The 19,095-nt window shown below is 39.4% G+C and overlaps 1 protein-coding gene across 1 annotated transcript; it reads right to left on the reverse strand.

The window, feature by feature from the left end:
• Window positions 1–16,207: 16,207 nt before the first annotated feature.
• mstnb (myostatin b) lies at window positions 16,208–19,095 on the reverse strand. Its single transcript, XM_010879812.3, has 3 exons — window positions 18,591–19,095; window positions 17,699–18,066; window positions 16,208–17,019 (listed from the first exon to the last, which is right to left on the reverse strand). The coding sequence occupies exons 1-3, from the start codon at window positions 18,961–18,963 to the stop codon at window positions 16,639–16,641; spliced, it is 1,122 nt and encodes a 373-aa protein (XP_010878114.1). The 5' UTR covers window positions 18,964–19,095; the 3' UTR covers window positions 16,208–16,638.

Below are 19,095 nucleotides of genomic sequence, written 5' to 3' on the forward strand. Positions count from 1 at the left end.
AAGTCTGGAACGCATGGCCATCACCAAACACGGGGTTTCCGTCTTGGGACTTGCGTTGCTTTTGCAGTATGTTTTGGGTCATTTCCATCGGCAAAGTGATGTGCTGTCCAATCAACTCCGCTGAATTTGGCTGAATCTGAGCAGACACTATATCCCTATACACTTCAGAATTCATCCGGGTGCTTATGTCTTCCGTCAAATCATCAATAAACACTAGTGATCCAGTACCATTGGAAGCCATGCATGGCCATGCCATCCCACTGCCTCCACTGTTTTAGGTGGTGTGGAATGTTTAAGATCATGAGCCGTTCCTCTCCATACTTTTTTTCTTCCCATCATTCTGGTACAGGTTGATCTTAGTTTCATCTGTCCAAAGAATGCTGTTCCAGAACTGGGCTGGCTTTTTTTAGATGTTTTTTTGGCAAAGTCTAATCTGGCCTTTCAATTTTTTAGGTTTATGAATGGTTTGCACCCTCTTTATTTGCTCATTAGGTCTTCTCTTTATGTTTGACTTGGAAAATAATATGCCTACCTCCTGGAGAGTGTTCTTCATTTGACTGGATGTTGTGCATTTGGCATGGAATGGATCCTACAATCATCCAATCATCAGTTATAATAAGTTATAATTCAAAATATGATACTAAAAAAGTCAAAGTGTTCAATTCAGGTTGTTTGTAAGCTCCAGATCCTATTTCACTCAATGGCCTTTCTGCCCTGGTATGTGGCCTTGATGCCCTAAACATTTTTTGTGATACTGAAGCATGTTGTTGGTTCACAGCAACAACTTCCAAGAATGAATGCCACCCCTGGAATCAACTACAGACCTTTTACAGTCAGGGGAAAAAATATTTGATCCCCTTCTGATTTAATACGTTTGCCCACTGACAAAGAAATGATCAGTCTATAATTTTAATGGTAGGTTTATTTGAACAATGAGAGACAGAATAACAACAACAAAAAATACAGAAAAACCCATTGATTTGCATTTTAATGAGAATTGTCAATCTCTCTCGGTCTGGGGATCCATGCAAGATCTCACCTCGTGGAGTTGCAATGATCATGACAATGGTAAGGAATCAGCCCAGAACTACACGGGAGGATCTTGTCAATGATCTCAAGGCAGCTGGGACCGTAGACACCAAGAAAACAATTGGTAACACACTATGCCGTGAAGGACTGGAATGCTGCCTATGACCCCAAGAACACTGTCCCCACCGTCAAACTTGGAGGTGGGAACTTTATGCTTTGGGGGTGTTTTTCTGCTAAGGGGACAGGACAACTTCACCGCATCAAAGGGACGATAGGGCCATGTACTGTCAAATTATGGGTGAGAACCTCCTTCCCTCAGCCAGGGCATTGAAAATGGGTAATGGATGGGTAGTCCAGCATGACAAAGACCCCAGTCTGTGGAGGGAGCTGAAGGTTTGAGTTGCCAAACATTAGCCTTGAAACCTTAATGACTTGGAGCAGATCTGCAAAGAGGAGTGGGGCAAAAACCCTCCTGAGATGTGTGCAAACCTGGTGGCCAACTACAACAAACATCTAGCCTCTGTGATTGCCAACAAGGGGTTTTGTCACCAAGTACTAATTCATGTTTTGCCGAGGGGTCGAACACTTATCTCACTCATTAAAATGCAAATCAGTTTATACAATTTTTGACATGCATTTATCTGTATTTTGTTGCTGTTATTCTGTCTCTCACTGTTCAAATAAACCTACCATTAAAATTATAGACTGATAATTTCTTTGTCAGTGGATCAACAGGGGATCAAATAATTTTTTTATGTACCTGCTTCATTGATTAAGAAATAATGAAGGAATAGCCCACACCTGTCCATGAAACAGCTTTTGAGTCAATTGTCCAATTACGTTTGGTCCCATGAAATAGATGGGGCTACATATCAAAGAGCTGTAATTCCTAAACTGATCCTCCAATTTGGATGTGAATATCCCCTCAAATTAAAGCTGAGAGACTGAACTTTAAGCCCATATTCATTATTTAACTATACTTTAAATATATTTTGGTAAACAGCCAAAATAACAAAACTTGTGTCATTGTCTAATTATTTCTGGACCTGAATGTATGTCGAATTTGAAGTTGTTTGACCACAATGCCAGACACCATGTAGAAGAATCTTATGACTGTAAAGTATTAAGGTGATGACATGATGGTTTAAGGCTGCCTCTGGGTCTGGCCAAAATGCCATCATTCAGTCAACCATGATTCAATATTGTACTAGAGAATTTTTGAGGAGAATCTCAGGTCAATAAGCTGAACTGAACCAACAGGACAATGACCCAAAACATGAAAGCAAAGCTTCACCCAAATGGAAATGGAGGGTTATGGAATGGCAAAGCCCAGATCTCAATATTATTGAATAGGACCGTGTATGCAAAAAGCACTCAAATGACACAGTACTGTAGAGAAAAGTAGACAAATCCTTCAATTATTTTCAGGTTTTTATTTATAATTAATTTAGAACTTGTAGATTAATTTAGAATTTGTAGATGTTATTTTTACAACTTTCTGACTAAGTCTACTATGGAAAATTTTGCTCAAATCAAAATGGTTGCAGTTTGAAAGTTATTGAAAATGGAATGACGTATTTGTTAACTGTTCCCTTCAGATATTCAGAGTTAGACCTGACATGTAAAAATCTATCTGATTTCTAAATAAAAAAATGAATAATCAATGACCACAGAACATACCAGTGACCCAGGAAATAGAATGTGCTGTGGATTTTTTTTTACGCCACTTTATTGTGAGCTTGATGCCTATAAAATGGAACATATATCTGCGGTTGGCTCAAAAATGCACAGTCACGGTAAGAGTCGTCCAATTACCTTGCTTAAAGCAAAGTTCAAATACAGTAAGGATTTAACAATTGGTGCCCTGTGGAAATATCGTTTGTGGCTTTAAAATGTTTTAACTCCACATGAGCAAGATGGTGGTAGCCAAAATTTATAAATATTTTAAAGGGCAGACATTTTTTTGAAATCCTCTTTAAAATCAGTTATTTCAGTTCAATGATAGGTACATAGGTCTTATCACATTTGGCATAGAGCCTATAGCAATGTATCTTTATTTTGTTTCCCAAAAAAACAAAATGAATTAGGCAGAAATGTATTACTTTTGTAGAGAGCCATGGCAAGTTACCACGTAACTAGTAATGTGCATTGAAGTTGCAATGCGTTAGTTAGTTCAAGTTAATGATATCACCAGTTACACAAGCAGGTTATGTTAGCTTGCTTTAGCTACACATGTAACTATACCATCAATACAATTGCCTGAATGAAAATAAGTTAAAACAGCTAGTACAGGTCTGATATTGGGAGAAGGTTACCTAACATTGTGCCATGTTTTGCACTGCGCATGTTTTCACTTGTGTTGGTAATGTATGCGGCAACATGTTTTTTTGATAGTTGCCAAGTACAGTTGTTTATGTGGTATCAAAATATTATACCTCTTGATGAGGATAAAGTGTATGGCGGTGGCATTAGCTGAACTATCTGAACAGGCAATAAAGCAAAAAAAAAAGTAAGCTGCATTTTCCTAGGCTATGATTGGGATTCATATTTTGGTGGGTGATTAGGATTGTAATTATCATGTGAACATTAAAGATTTGATGTCGAGTCTACGGAAACTTTAACCATGTTTATTCACTGGCATTAATAAAGTAGCAATGGTTAGTGTATCCATTAGTCCTGTACTTACATTTCTGGAGATCAGACATTTCAGATTCAAACATAGGGAATATACATACTGTAATCTTTTCCAAACATGAACATTTATTTTATTGGAAAACTCTTTAATAGCCCTGTTGGCTGTCATTCATAGTGCCATGTGGTGAGTTTGAAAGAAGTTCAGTGAATAGTAGCTGCCTGATCCATCCTGGAATACATTTAGCCCTCTAGTACCATTTTTCCAAGAAGACTAATTGCTGTACTTTTACAATTTAAGTGGGGGAAAGTAATTATCCTCATCAATTCACTTTCATATCCTAAAGACATCTGCTCTTCGTTCATTGTCATTGGTATAAAAAACATGTATGACCTTTATTGTCATTAAACTTACTGTAGTGTTTGACACCAGTCTCTGATTCAAATGTCAGTGTTCAACCCAAAGCAATGTTCTTTCAGACCATGCATAACAGCATTTATGAATTAAAATTTTTATATCTAACTTCCATATTGTGGTCTTCCTCTCGTAAAGGAAATTGCATAGGGCGTTGTAGGTGAACACCTTGTCATAAGAGCGTTACACTTTTCCTCATGAAGTTTTGCAGAAAGCATAGAGGATGCTGCTCTCCAAAACCACAGCATTGAGAGCTAACTTTTTGACTTATAAATAAATAAATTAAATGCCTGTTGTGGCAGACAAAGGACTTTTCACTTGTCTGTAGTTGTCTCATGAGCCTTAAGAGCGAATGGCACCAGTCCTCTCAGAGGAAACAGATGCTTAGAAGCAATGTGTAGGGCAAATAAATATATATGGTTGTGTCGTAACTAGGCCCATAGGGACTGGAGGTGATGGAGAGGTCGCCCCATGCCACAAGCTGAGTCTGATCCTGGCAGTGCTAAAGCACGGATCAGGTAGTAGTTCCTGGTAGGATCTCTGGGGACTACGTGCGCCAGCCTTGTATGGGCATTTCATTGGGGTGGTGACATTTTTTATTTTGTCAGGACCAGAATGATAAGGTAGAGAGAGACTGATTTTGGCAGGTGGCAATGATTATTTCAGCTTTTAGTATAGTGAAAACAAATTGAGGTGCAATGATTGTAATTTTTTCATTAAAACAGTTTTTTAGAGACATGGCTCTACTGGCTTACATTTTGTTTGTTAATCCAGGTGTTTTTTTAGTGTGTGTTTTTGTTTCCTAACCCTACTAATACTCAACCCTATTCCCCTAACTCTCACTAGCTAGCATGCCTAAATATGACCTTATGCCTATACTTAACCCAGCCACTAGCAAATCTAAACTTAAAAGTACCCATAACCTAATGCTAACTACTCCTTAACCTTGTTAAAACAGGTCAAAGTGCTAACTCCAATTGGTTATTGACTGATTAGTTCAAGAACTATTTGCCCTTTTGACTTTAGCCACGTGTTCACTCATATCTAATACCAGTGCCAATAGTGTACTTTATACTATACATTTGTGACAAGAAATTAAAACTCTTTGTCATAACCTACATTCAGTTTCCTATTACTAAACAGAAACAGATGGTGCCTCTAACCTCTTCGTGTGCTGCTAGGTATGGATTTCTCATTGATCCAAAAATAGAGTGGGAAGGTTGGTAAATATAGCACGTCATTTTATTTGGATTTGATGACTTTGTTAAAAGAGTTAGGTTACCGCACTGCAAAATAGCTGTACAGTTGCCCTAGTTGCTGAATACAACCTGAGAAGTAAAGGCCTTGCACATGGGAGCAGTGACATGACATTATATAACTTGTGGGAATGTTTTATCTGGACAGTTCACTGTGCATAATGAGGAGGAGGTTATACGCTAAGTGTAGTATATACAGTCATCTCCCATATGTATCGACACCCTGGATAAAGATTAGCTAAAAAGACAGTATAAAATAAGACAAACATCAAAATATTGGCACCCTGGATAAAAAATTACACATGGAATGTATTCTGAGAAATAAATTGTTTAACAAGTGATAAATACAGTGCGTGAAAAAATATTTGCCCTCCTCCTGATTTCCTCCATTATTGTGGATTTGTCACTCTGAATGGTTTCAGATCTTTACATAAAATGTAATAAGACAAAGAGAATGGAGTAAACACATTCAGTGTTTAAATTATTTGAATAATTATTTCAAAAATGTTATCCAACACCAACTGGCCCCATCTGAAAAATTAAATAAACTAATAAAGTGTAGATCTTCAAATGGAGAAAACATGGAACAGTGGTGAATCTTCCTAGGAGTGTCCGGCCAACCAATTTTTCTCCAAGTACCCAGCAACGACAAATCAAGGAAGACACAAAAACACACAGGTCAACATCTAAGTAACTGCAGCCATGTCTAGACTCGGCTTAGGTCAGCATTCATGATTCGACAATAAGTAAAAGACTGGGCAAAAATGGAATTCATGGGAGAATTGGAAGGCGCATACCACCAAGACAAATGTTGCGCATCTCACATTTGCCAAAAAGCACATCGACTATCCTTGTTTGAGATAAGGTTCCGTGTTAAAACAAGTAAAGCATGAAACTTCTGGAATACGAGTCCCAATATGTCTGGCGTGATGCAAACACAACGTTTCACAATAAGAACATGGTGTGGGGGTTCTTTGCTGCTTCAAGAACTGGAAGATTTACCATCATTGAAGGGACCATGAATTCCGTTCCCTAGCAGAACATTCTGAAGGATAATGTCTGGTAATCTGGATGCTGTGGCAAGACCTGGAGCAGTTCATGCTCGTAACACCCTCCAATGTTGCAGAATTATAGCAATGTGAAAGATTGGTCTCCAATTATAGGAAACATTTGATTGCAGTTGTTGCTGCTAACGGTGAAACATGCAGTTATTAAGTTCAGGAGGAAATCACTTTTTCACACAGTGTTGGAGAATTGATTTCCTTACATAAAACAATTATAATTTATAACAATGAATTTGGTGTGAAAATTATGTAATTTTCACTGTACATTCACTGTATCATTCTCAAAAATATTTTTATGTGAAAAAGTATAATCCCTGGAAAGTGTGCTTTTTCTTAATTTTCATATTTGATATATGTTCATGTTCTCTTCACTTCAACATTATTGACATGTAAAGGTAGGCATTCTATGCGCATCTTTCGGTCAGGTCTTGGCCTGATTTTGATGGGCCAACTAATTTTTTTATCTTTATGGGAGGCTGGACCCTTCTAAGTTACTCTCAATTTACTTTCTAATAATTCTTTTTGTAGCATTTTTTGGAACAAAATTCTAATTTTAGCAATTTTGAGTGATGGTAAAGGTAGGGGTTTACTAACATTTTGAGCATAAGGAAACAGCATTTCGGTGTATTTTAATTTCATAAGCCATTTCATAGATAATCTTTTGTCAGTATAGTTGGATTTTAGATATCTGTGTCTAAATATATAATACAATTATTTCTTTCCGGGGGTGTATTTTTTCACATGACAGTAGGTGCCAAAATTATAAGCGCATACACTTGATTTCATTGCACTAGCACCCTCCCTTTGAGAAGACAACCCCTGAGCTAATTTCTAAAAACAAATGGACAAATAAAATTTAAGATTGGGAACACATTGGGAAGGATGTTAGACTATTCCACCATACAGAATCTTTCCACATCCTTGATATCCTATATGTATGTTTTAGAAAAAAATGTTTCATAAAACAGGTTATCAATTAAGTTCACATCCAAACACACACTCATGTTGATTGTGTGGTGAATTAACCATTCAATTTTGGACTATAATGGGTGTTTTGTATTGTTGTTCTGGAAGTTCTAATTTTGGCCTAGTTAAAAAGGCTAAAACTCACTGGTATTTGGTAAAGTTCATGATGCTATTGACCTTAATAAAGGACCAGTAGAAAAAAAATGATGTTAAAATTCCTGCACCATATTTTATAGGTTTTGGGTACTTTCCCTAGCCAACAACCATGTTGGAGCTTGCTGATGCAAAGCCTACCGCAGGTAGACACTAGAGCACTATGAGATTAGACAACCACCCATCCATCCCAGACAGCATTGAGCCAGTTTACACCGCCCTCTGCGGTATTCTGTGGCCCTATTGGTAGCCCTTGATCAGGATTTGAACTTCTGAGGTTTTTTCTTATCCATACTAGTCATTTTAAAGGTGACTATATGCGAGTTCACAACGCTAAGAACAGCACTAATCAAACAGGGTTTAAAAAAAAATCTGCATGTAATGTCAGGTGGTCATGACTGTATGTTATTTTTACTAACTGGTCACATGTTAATATAGTCATCATTTAATCCCCACTAATCACCCTGATATGCACTGAATTGCCAAATGCTTATGGGGCAGATTCTGCTGCTGTGGCAATCCTGGACACAAGCGCCTCAGGAAAACGTATGCCCATGGCTCTAATCAAAGTTTCAAACAAGGGTCAGACAGGATCTGGGGCCAAGATGATGGCACTTTTGGAAGGCTGCCAGCCGTTCTCCAGATCCCACATAGGCTCTTAAGAGAATATTAGAGCCCTGAAGCAATGCTAAAGCCATCTGTGGAGGCCATGAAAACTAAGATGTGTACTGCGGTTTGACCTTTCCCTGTGGCAACTATAATATTATCATAGGATGAGCTATTGGGTTGCACTCTGTCGTGTTTGTATTCAACATCGATATGAATGGGATGGATGGGGCTATGTATGTAGTTATGTATCCATAAGCATGTTTTTTTGTTTTGTTTAGTGTGATCCAGTTCCTTGTTTTTGTTTTCAGACTCAAATAACTGAGCAGGGTTACAGTGAACCCATTGTTAGATTGAACTCTGCGTAAGTGTGGCACTGGCTTACAGTTATTTAATTGGTGTATGTGTGCATGCAGAATCTAGTACACAGCTGTTTTTTTAGTAGTCAATCTGTTAATAATTTCTCCCAGCATTAGGGCCTTGATTAATCACTGACAGTTGTGCATAGCCCCTTGATGTCGTTAATACTATAGTGTCACTTTAGCCCGTGGTCATTTTTGGTGTTAGATGTTGAAAAACGTTTCCCAAGCAGGTCATGCTGTTATAGTGAATAGTTCTGTAACTAAGCTGCACTATTTGTTAAATAGCTCTGAGTCTGTGACAGAAGTGTAAGGGCTATGCTAAACTTAACTTTGCAGTCAGAAAAACAGTGTGCAAATCTCTGAGCTAACTATATGTCATTAATAAAGATCCCAGCAGCTGTCACTAATTGAGGGAAGGGAATTGTGGCAGCAGCTGGCACTGTGTGGGCCACTGCACGTCCAAGTAGAGAAGCTTGCCAAATGAGACTCATTCCAACAGTGCCACAATGAGGTTCAGGGGTGGCCAGCTTATGGAGCTGTTTGGATGTGTGTCAATAGTCAGACTATGTGTAGGATGTCGTTCTCTACCACTCAGAGACCCAATAGCATTTCAAAAAGCAGCACTGGTGGAAGACTCCAAGTATGTTTGATGTTCTCAAATTACATCCCAACATTGATAGACTCGATACACTTTAGGGGGAGGTAAAGTGTCCATTAAATAACCGAGACCTGTGGAAATAAACCAAAACTTGACTGATTAGTTTGGCCAAGGCATTCGTTTTGCATTTGCTAAATAAATATAATATGGAAAACTTAGGACATACAATTTCCAAACCCAGATAGATTAAACCACCAGAGCCCAGAAATGATTTGTCCAACGGTATTAATTCCAGCAGACTACATTGTGTTCACCCTCTATATTTTAATGGCTTTTCTCTCTGTACACGTATGCAATCATCAAATCCATGCTATGATTCAATGGTAATTCTCTCAAATATAGTTCCAGTGGTCAGACTATAGTTTGTCCGAGTGGCACTGGCCAAAATGTAGATACAGTTCGGGCTAATGAACAAAGAGGTTGTATACTCAACCAGCATGACCAATCAGTGCTTATTAATTTAACATAGATTTTGTGGAATGCCTTTTGTTGTTCCATGTACTATCACAGGGGTGTGTATCATCTGAGAATCTGTGGTCAACATTGACCCTGGGAAATCTAATAAAATTAAATGTACACTATGCAAGTTTACACCACCTATCGGCAGTGAGTTGAATATCGGTTCTGTAACTCCATTAGGACCTGAAACTATAATTACTAACGAGCATATTGACCGGTCTGTAGCAGTGTCACATTAATGAACACAGACATTCATTCTGAATGGGGTCGAAGTTGATGGGCCCTTTTCATAACTACGAAACACTGAATTAACAAAGTAAACAACTGAACCCATCAAAATGTCACCAGGGCTATCTACTGTGTTAAATGTATTGCCATATTCCAGGGACTCGTTGAAGGCTAGCTAGCGAACTTGAAACCTCAATTTTGCAAGTTAGCTTGCACAGTAAGATGTGGAAACAATAATTTGCACCTTTTGACCAGTTTGCGCAAGGTTAAACCCAGCTAAAGGCAGTATAATTGCTTCTCCCGAGCAATAATCGCTTATGGGTTTGGTCAGACAAATCACCATGCATATTCGTTTAAAAAAATAAAATAAAAAATGCAGAGAAGGTCTTAAGTATTAGTAAGGTTGTAACAATATTTTCCAGCAGGAAAATGAATCAAGATGACTGACAACTACCTGGGTAGAATTAAACCCCATTGAATAGTTGTGGTTTGAATAATTACCTTGAATTATCCTAATAATGAGAGGAAATTAAAGGTATTGGAAACAAGAGAGGCTTATGACTTTGTACTGTTATCTACTGTATATGTGTATTTTCTCAGGCCTTCAGAGTTGCTCAGTGGTCTGAGATACTGCTTCACATCATAGTCATGCCATTGTAACCCATTCTGGCTGACTTCCTGGTTGATGGAGGGTATGGTAAGAAGCAACATGGTTTGGTGGTATGAAGACACCTGAAAATGTTTGGAGCTTTTTAGCCTGCTGGGAGTTGCTGTGATGAGACAATGCCAGGATTATGAAATTGAAACTGAAACATTGGGGGAAATTAGGGGGAAATGTTTTTTTTTTTTTGATGAGCATATAATTAAGTATTTGTATTAGTAATTCATGGTCTTTTTTTTTTTAAAGAGATTGGACACTCACTGATCTTACCTAGATAGGTTTTTGCAAGGCTTTTACAGTGGCAATCAGAGGAAGACTGGTGAAGAGGAGACTGTGGTGAGCGTAGATATGGTTGGGAGCAGCATATGCACTGTACATGAAGCCTGGAGTGTTACTACTGGATCACGACTCTGCACATTCATAGTCTTTTTTTCCCATTGATTAAGTATCACATAAATTTTGGACTTGTCTGTAATTGTATATAATGAATAAAAACATGTCATAAATAACTTTCGTAAACATGTCAAAATATATCCCTCCATCTGACTGATGGCTAATATCCGTTTTCATCCAGCTCTCGGAACTGCATAGAAATGACACTGGGAGACATGAAGTTTCCATAAACTAGACTTCAACTCCGTCTCCTCAGAGGAACATCTAGTCTCCAGCACTGTCAGTCCACACCCCCCTGAGAACACATTCTTCATTGAATTAGACATAAGCTGTCTTTAAGCCACATGTCGTTGACAATACTCCTTGTTCACTAAGAAGGATATATCGGACAGGATGTAGCTATGACTGTTATGTCACAGAAAGAAAAGAGAATGAATTTGAATAAATCTTGAATGGACACCAAAAAAAAAATCCTCCTTACTAAGTTCCAGTAGCTTTACCATGCCATTAATCATCTGACGGTCAGTATAGTTTTGGGATTGGAACACTGATTCTTTCCTTAAGTGAAAAAACAAGTAACGGTGTGGACGGGAAGGATAAATCATTGTGGCCTGACGACAGGTAGCCTCCAGCAGCTGCACATCTGGCTCCCCTTCTCCCAGTCTAGGTCCTTTTATTGCATTTCATTGCTTTCTTCAGACCCGAGAGGGACTTTAACAGACAACCTTTCAGCTGGCCCTGAATTCCCATCCAATCCCGGTTATTTGTGATTACAATATATCTGCAGGTTCCTGGATGCCTAGTAGTGTAAGGTTCGAAATGCTTTACTTGTCGTGTAAGGTTTGAATAGCATTACTAGACTTCAATTTGTGGTTGATTGGCCCATGTGGCATATCTTAATTGCTCACGCATGCATGATGAGTTACTTTCTTGAACTTTCCTGAATATCAGGGAAGTGTAAAGGTGATGCTTTAATTGTTCATTTGAGTGGTGCCTAACTCTTGTGACAACTAAGCACTGCATTAGCCTTACTGAGTCACATTAGCACAGATCTGGAGGGCAAGACATGGGTTCATTTTAATAACGTCCGTTCAAATCAGTGTCTGATCAATGAAATGCACAGTTGACACATTGGCCACAAAGATCTAGATCGGACAGTCCCATTTTTTTTGTGCCAATTAGAAATTGGGAGGAGGGCAGTCAAGAGTTCTCATACATACTCGCCAGATAAGTTAACAGAACCAGAAGCACACAGAAGATCGAAATGCTTGTCCTTCCTCTGGTGTGGCTACCCCAAAGTCTCCAGCACACCTGACAACAGAAGGAACTAGCAATTGTAGACAGCTCAGCAATTAGACTTTCCTAAATCAGTTGTTAGTGAATTAATGTGAAGACATACTGTGGAAATGTTTTTGTCACGTCTGACAGACTCATCCATCCTCATCTCTATTAACCCATGTGTACCTTACAAGGAAGTCCTTCCGTGCCTCAAAGGGGACCTGAAGGAATGTTTCTCCAGACGTTTCTTTCTCAGACTCCATATGTCTTGCACGTCTCCCAGAGGCTCCAGATGTTGGACTGCACCTGGCATCCTTTCCCTTGTTTGTGGCCCTTTGCCATGTCCAGGAATGGAATGAGGTGGAGAATCCTAATGCCAGACGGGAATCCTGAGCCCAGCCACCAGAACTGTCTTCCTAGCCACCACTGGGGTTCCCCCCTCTTTCTAGTCTCGCAAGGACAGATGTAGGGACAATCAGTCGAGGCTTTTCAATGCTCCTGTTTATTTAGCAACACCTGGTAACTGGCACAGACCAGGAAAACAGTTCAACATGTGCAATATAAATGAAAGTGTTTATGAAGATTTTTGAGAATGATGTTGATTTGGAGGGTTTATCACCTATTCAAATTTAAAAACCAGAGGGCTCATTTATCAATCAAGTGTAATCACAAATCCTTGCGCAAACCATGCGTTTGGTAATTTCTGTGCAAAGTGAGATTTATTCAAATGTGTGAAAATGTTTGCAAATTGACAATAATGATAATTATTATAATTCATTTTTATTTTTTACTGATGAAGCGAATAACAACTAAATAATTTTGTTACATGTGACACTATAGCTCATTAGCCTTTATTTCAAAATGAATTTATTTTGGATTCATTGATTAATAATGTGAAAATGTTTTTTGCTTAAAGATACGAGAGACTATAGTGTTTTTTTAGAAGGCAAGTAGGCAAGAAAGTATTCAGTAGTCTATCACTCTGATGGTTTCAGTGGAGGTAATTGTAGTGTGTGTCCTCCGATCAGGCTAATTCCTTCATGAAGGAAAAGAGACACTTGGATTACTTAGCAAAGGTGGGAAATGCATCCAGATGCTTGTTCAAGGGCTGGATATGGCATCTCCCTAGTAGCCCAAAAGGGTAAAACAGCTAGAAGCCTTCAGCAGCTATATTCATGGTTATGTGCAGCAGCAGAGAAGTTGGGTTACTTAGCAGAGGCATCGCTTGCCCTGTGCAGTGACAAATACGCTTGGTTGCAGACCTACGTTCTGACCACTTTTATTCCAGGTTTAACTCAAACCCTGGCAGTTGAGGGACAACAGTGTAGCTGCCTGCTCACTCCTCAACCACCAGATATTCCAACAGCGCAGAGCAGTGCTTGACTTTGAATAAAATAAGTGCAGCAACTGACACTTTGCAAATTAGACTTTGTAGGCTACCGAAATACACTGCTCAAAACAATTAAGGAAACACATAATCATCACAGTATAACACCAAGTCAATTAAACTTCAGGGATATCAATCTGTCCAGTGAGCAAGCATAAACTATTGTTTTGGTGCATGTAATTAGTTAACATTTTGCTCTTTACAGAGGTGTTGTCTAGTACAAATTGCATACAGCATAGGTTCACACCTTCGTGGCTTGCATACAATACTCACGGCTATCTGGTATGTGCGTGCATGTGATTTGAGGCAAACTGTGTTATAGAGACCATTTAACTGAACTCATTACCTCTACTGTAGGCTACTTTAGGCCATGGTGACGGAGAATGACATGGAAGTAACTGTTTTTTGTTTAGTATTCCACCTTCCTACTATTATTCATGGGCTTTTCTAGAACTTCCTTCCATTGCTTTGTATCTGATATGCATAAGGTGTAGGGGCAACATTGTGTAGAGCTTGATTCCATAGATCTTTCCTTCATGAAAGCGCACCTGTTGTGTGTCCATATGTATGTCTATAGATAGCTATGGGCAGGGAATAGCTTTTGAAATACAGACTGACTTTCAAGGAAAACTGTTTTGTGAATCCAATGCACCCATTTGCTGAAGTCCCACCTGACTGTCATGGCAAGCCTCCAGCTCACAGCGGGAAAGGAAGTCACTCTGGGCCAGTGCTCAGTTCGCCCTCTACTGGGCGGAAGTGAAGCCTCCATGAAGCCATCAGTCCAATAAGTCATGCTGTCAGAACACAACCGAGTTCACATCCTCTCATTAGACTGCAATGCCTTCTACAGCACTGACTGACCGCAAAACCCCCAGCTGGAAAAGTAGATTGAATGAAAGTTGGCATAAATGATGTCCACATGTGTAATTATATAATAATATCAGTGAATGTTGATTTCATTACTTTTCTGTACATGCACAACACGCGTGTCCACACTTGTTGCTTATCCATCAGTAAATTATACATTGGCTGTATTCATTAGTTGCAGATGATTGCAGAATGTTTGGTCTGTTTTAAAACATTTTGCGATTGAACCAAAACACATGCAACCCGGGGGGTGTCTGAATTTGGCCAATATTCATTTGTTTTCTTTGCGAAACATGTGTGCCTTGTGCAACATATTTGTCGGATTTCATTGCAAAATATTTATTTCAGTACATAAAAGATAGGGTGGGTAAACTCCAGTGAATAAGACCTATCAGTATGTTATCTTTATGTATACTCTTGTTATGACTTGTTGTTTTGATGATGTAATGAAATGCTGACACTTGGTCTGTCTGGGTCCGTGTGACGGCTTTGAATTTGTCAAACACACGCTGGTCCTCAGCCTGACCTCATGTGTCATGACCAAACAAGGGATGGTTTAGGATATTGACCTCTTATGGATTTGCCTGTGGAATACTTGCCCATAGTATGTTGACTAGTGAATCGTTCACGCCACCTTCCATGAAATGTGAAGAAAATTAAATGGAGGACCCGTCTCTTGCTCTATTGTCTCTAAGTGTTGTTGTGCGGAAAGTTCTGCGTTTTAGTCCTGTTTGGGGCGACACAAAATAAACTAAGCAATAATTAATCATATTCTTGTGAATTGGAACTGTATAGAGGCAACATTCTTCGTGTCACAAGAACAGTTAACTGATGATTCAGTTGACATGAGTGAGGATTAACATCTAATGCACATGTTATAAATGACCTCTATGACTCCACAGCACTGGTTTCATTCCGAACTCGTTGCTGAAGGAACACATCTTTCCTTGTTTAGTATAGATTTACATCTCTAGTAGTGAAATGTCATCACCAAGTTACAATATGAAATAACTGACATGTAAGCAAGCACCTTTATTTGTTTAACAGGTATGTATATAGTCGCTATTGTACAGTTCTTTTGCTACTTTGTGGTCTTATACATTTACTAACAGTGGTTTAGAAAGGCAACTGCTAATGGAAACAATGGCATATGCATAAAATACATATTAGCAAACATATCAAAATCAGTTTTTACAACTTTTGTAGCAACCAATTCTTTTTATTGGTTTGCCATAGTGCAAACTGTGTTATTTGTAAGACAGAGTTTAAACGTGGTTTTAACATTCATACTTTTCAAAATATATTTCTCTGTCTTCAACACATCTCAATGTGTACACTGCATTCATTGTGCCTCCGGATCAAGTCCTCCTGTCCAGTAATGTTGATTTACAATAAGAATAATTCAAGTGTATAGGGCGGTACAGGCAGTTGAATTGTGGTAAAGCTGTGATTAAAAGAAATAAAAATGCACTGTTGCTGTGTTTGTGTAATATGGTTTTTATGGCATTGGGCATGAAGGCCAGTTCACACTGAGTCCTCAGCTATAGTTTTCCAAGCCCTTTCAAAAGTCCTTGAGGATTTCCCGGTTTCATTCTCAAACATTTCTTATATGATTATCACACCAATAGTTAAAACATACGCTGTGAAAGCTTGGGGGGAGGAATGTCTGTGTGTTTGTGTGCACGTACTGTCTGTCAGACCTGGGTTCAAATTCTCAATGCTTCAGCTGTGCTTGATTAAGCTCACCTGGGTCAATGGAACCAGCGGATTACCCCCCCCCCCCCCCCCCATTAAACCCTCAAACTATTGAAACAAAACAAATACTATTTGAACACAGGTCCGTGTGTGTGTGTGTGTTTGAATACGTGGATAAAGCATGTAACATTAGATCAAAGTTCTGTGGGAGAATGTGTCGTAATTAAGGCTACTACGTCCACTCCCAAGTCCAACTGGCGTCATGTTCCTACATCCATGTGACTTTAGGCCATGGTGACGGCGAACATGTGTTTTTGAGGAGAGAAGAAAACAGACAAAAAAAAAAAAAACAACAGAACGAGGCATGTCCGTGGTGGAAGCGCTGCTCAGCGAATGGACAGGCGTTTCTTTAGCCGCTATTCTGGCCCTATTGCACCGTGTTCTGCAGAAAGCACTGGTAGTGATGATGGATCTGTCCCAATATCCAGGGCGGACACCCTGTTTGAGCCTCTCCTCCGCGGAGCTCTTGTTCACGAGCAGCCGCAGCGGTCCACCACCATGGAGGGAATCTTGCCATAGATGATTTGCTCTTTGCGGTTAAAGTAGAGCATGTTGATGGGGGACATCTTGGTGGGGGTGCAGCAGGGCCCTGCGGTGCCCCGGGGGTTGGCCTTGTTCACCAGATGAGTGTGTGGGTACTTTTGCAGGTGCATGTACTCACACTCGCCAGAGCAGTAGTTGGCTTTGTAGCGCTTGGGGGCAATAATCCAGTCCCAGCCGAAATCTTCAAAGTCAACCGTGAGTGGGTAGCGGCAGCAGCGGGACTCGGGGGAGTTCTCGTCACAGTCCAAGCCTGAGTCTCTCCTGGAGCGCTTTGGGCTCTCGGAAATCTTTACTTCCATAAAGGGTTGCTGAAATGGCAGAATATAGAATGGTTCAAAACCATTAAACAAAAACCGGTTGACACATGTTAAAAGAAACTGTAGTTTGTTACCCCAATCTAACATCACTGATGCTTTTGTTATGCTATGGTGCATTACGTCATTGAGCTGAAGGGGATTTCAAAAAAAGAATTAAGGCTTGGATTGTTAAAAAAGTTCCAACTGAACCAGATGGGTGCTACCTGTACTCTATGCATTTTACTGAGTGAGGATATTTGGTCAGTCCTTAACAAAAATATATTTTAGGCTCAGGGGTCAAGTTTAGGCTTAGGACAATTATTTTTTTAGCGATGTTGAATTATAGGTGGCTAAAGCAAATAGTCACAAATAACGTCCTTAAAATAGTCATGTGCGTTTATATTGAGCTTTAAGTGCTTTAATTAAACACATGCACATAAAAGCAAATCCACAGGGTAACAACGCCCCTTTTTAAATGAGCAATCAACCAACAAATGGGATTAAAAACAATGGTTCTAAATTAGTCTGAGCAAACATTTTGACAAAATGTTTTTTCAGTCTCTTGACAAGGCTGTTTAGATGTTATTATTCCATTATTACACTAGTAAATGGGTTATGATTACTTCCCATTTAAAGATAAACTACTAAATTATTTGTAATATATTTTGATGGAAGATAAATCTAAACTCACCAGTCCTTCTCCCGCTTCTGCTGATGTAACAGCCAGATCATTTCCCTTCAAGTCAAAGGCATTAATCTCGATTCCCCAATTCGTCTCCGGTTGCCGTAGCCACACTGACAACACTTGTTTCACGTCGATACTTTGCCAAGAGCTGACTCCTGCATTCACGTCGATTTTAAGAAACCGGATCCGTATGTGCCTGCCCTCGTCCGTGACAGGCATCAGGCGGGAGATTTGCAGAAACACGGTGGTGACTTCGTCAGCTGGCAAAAGGTGCACCCATAGCTGCGCACTAACTATGCGGTTCGCCTGAATCTTCGAACTGAAGGAGAAAAAGCAACACTTGGGTTTCCGATCGACTTGGACGATGGGATCAGCTGGAGGAGAGAACAATAACTACAATTAGCCTACAATACGGAAATATCATCTCACATATGCAAATATTACTACAATATAAAAACTAAATTAATTATGATACACACTTTTTTGCAGTTACAACAGAAATGTTACAAAACATAAACCTTTGTTCTTTTCAGAAACAACGTTCGAAATGTATATTTAAAGTTATATTGTCATGACAAATTTTGTTCAACAAAATCTCCAAGGTTTCCTCAACTAAACTATTTCTAGTTTTGTTAGATGGTCGGGAGGAGCGTAGTTGTAGGCCTACGTAAATGTATTTTCGTCTAATCAAAATGAATTGACCGATCAAAAAGAGCGAATCATTTATATTAAATTACATCCTATTCCCAACATAGCGGTTCAAGTAATATGAGATCAGACTTGCAGGTGCGCTCTGTACCCATGCGTAAAAAAACAGCTGCGCTCTAATGCCTATTCAAAATTAGGCTATTATACCCAACCAAAATGCTGCAAAAATATAAAAACCTATAAAACTTACGTTCAGTGGCCATCGTCATGATTGTTTCTGTGATGGCGTGTTCGTCATCTTCTTCCATAACTCCATCTTTATTGTCATCACCAAGTACATCGTACTGGTCAAGAAGTTGCTGCAAAGGTGGTGCTTTAGGCAGGAGCTGCTTGACAACATCTCGGCTAATATTGGGAGCTTCTTTTAGTCGGAGTTTGCTAAGAATTTGGGACTTAATGGCGTTTAACTTCATGGTTTTGATTTGCTGTCGGAACTCGCATGTTGAGCACTGCTCGCCGTCATCCGTGGCTGGGGGTTGTTGGTGCGCCATTTGATCACCAAGACCCACTGGACCGAAAGCAACCATAAAACTCAAATAAATCAGAACCTGCGTCAGATGCATTATCTAAGGTCCGGAGATTGCTTTACAAAAGAAACCCCAAAGTTATATGTTGCTATTGACGTTAAGCGGACTACAGAGTTGCCCGTGTTTGAAATCAGGCTCTACACTGATAGGTGTCATACTTTAATTCCG

Source organism: Esox lucius, chromosome 16 (assembly GCF_011004845.1).
Source record: "Esox lucius isolate fEsoLuc1 chromosome 16, fEsoLuc1.pri, whole genome shotgun sequence".
NCBI lineage: Eukaryota > Metazoa > Chordata > Actinopteri > Esociformes > Esocidae > Esox > Esox lucius.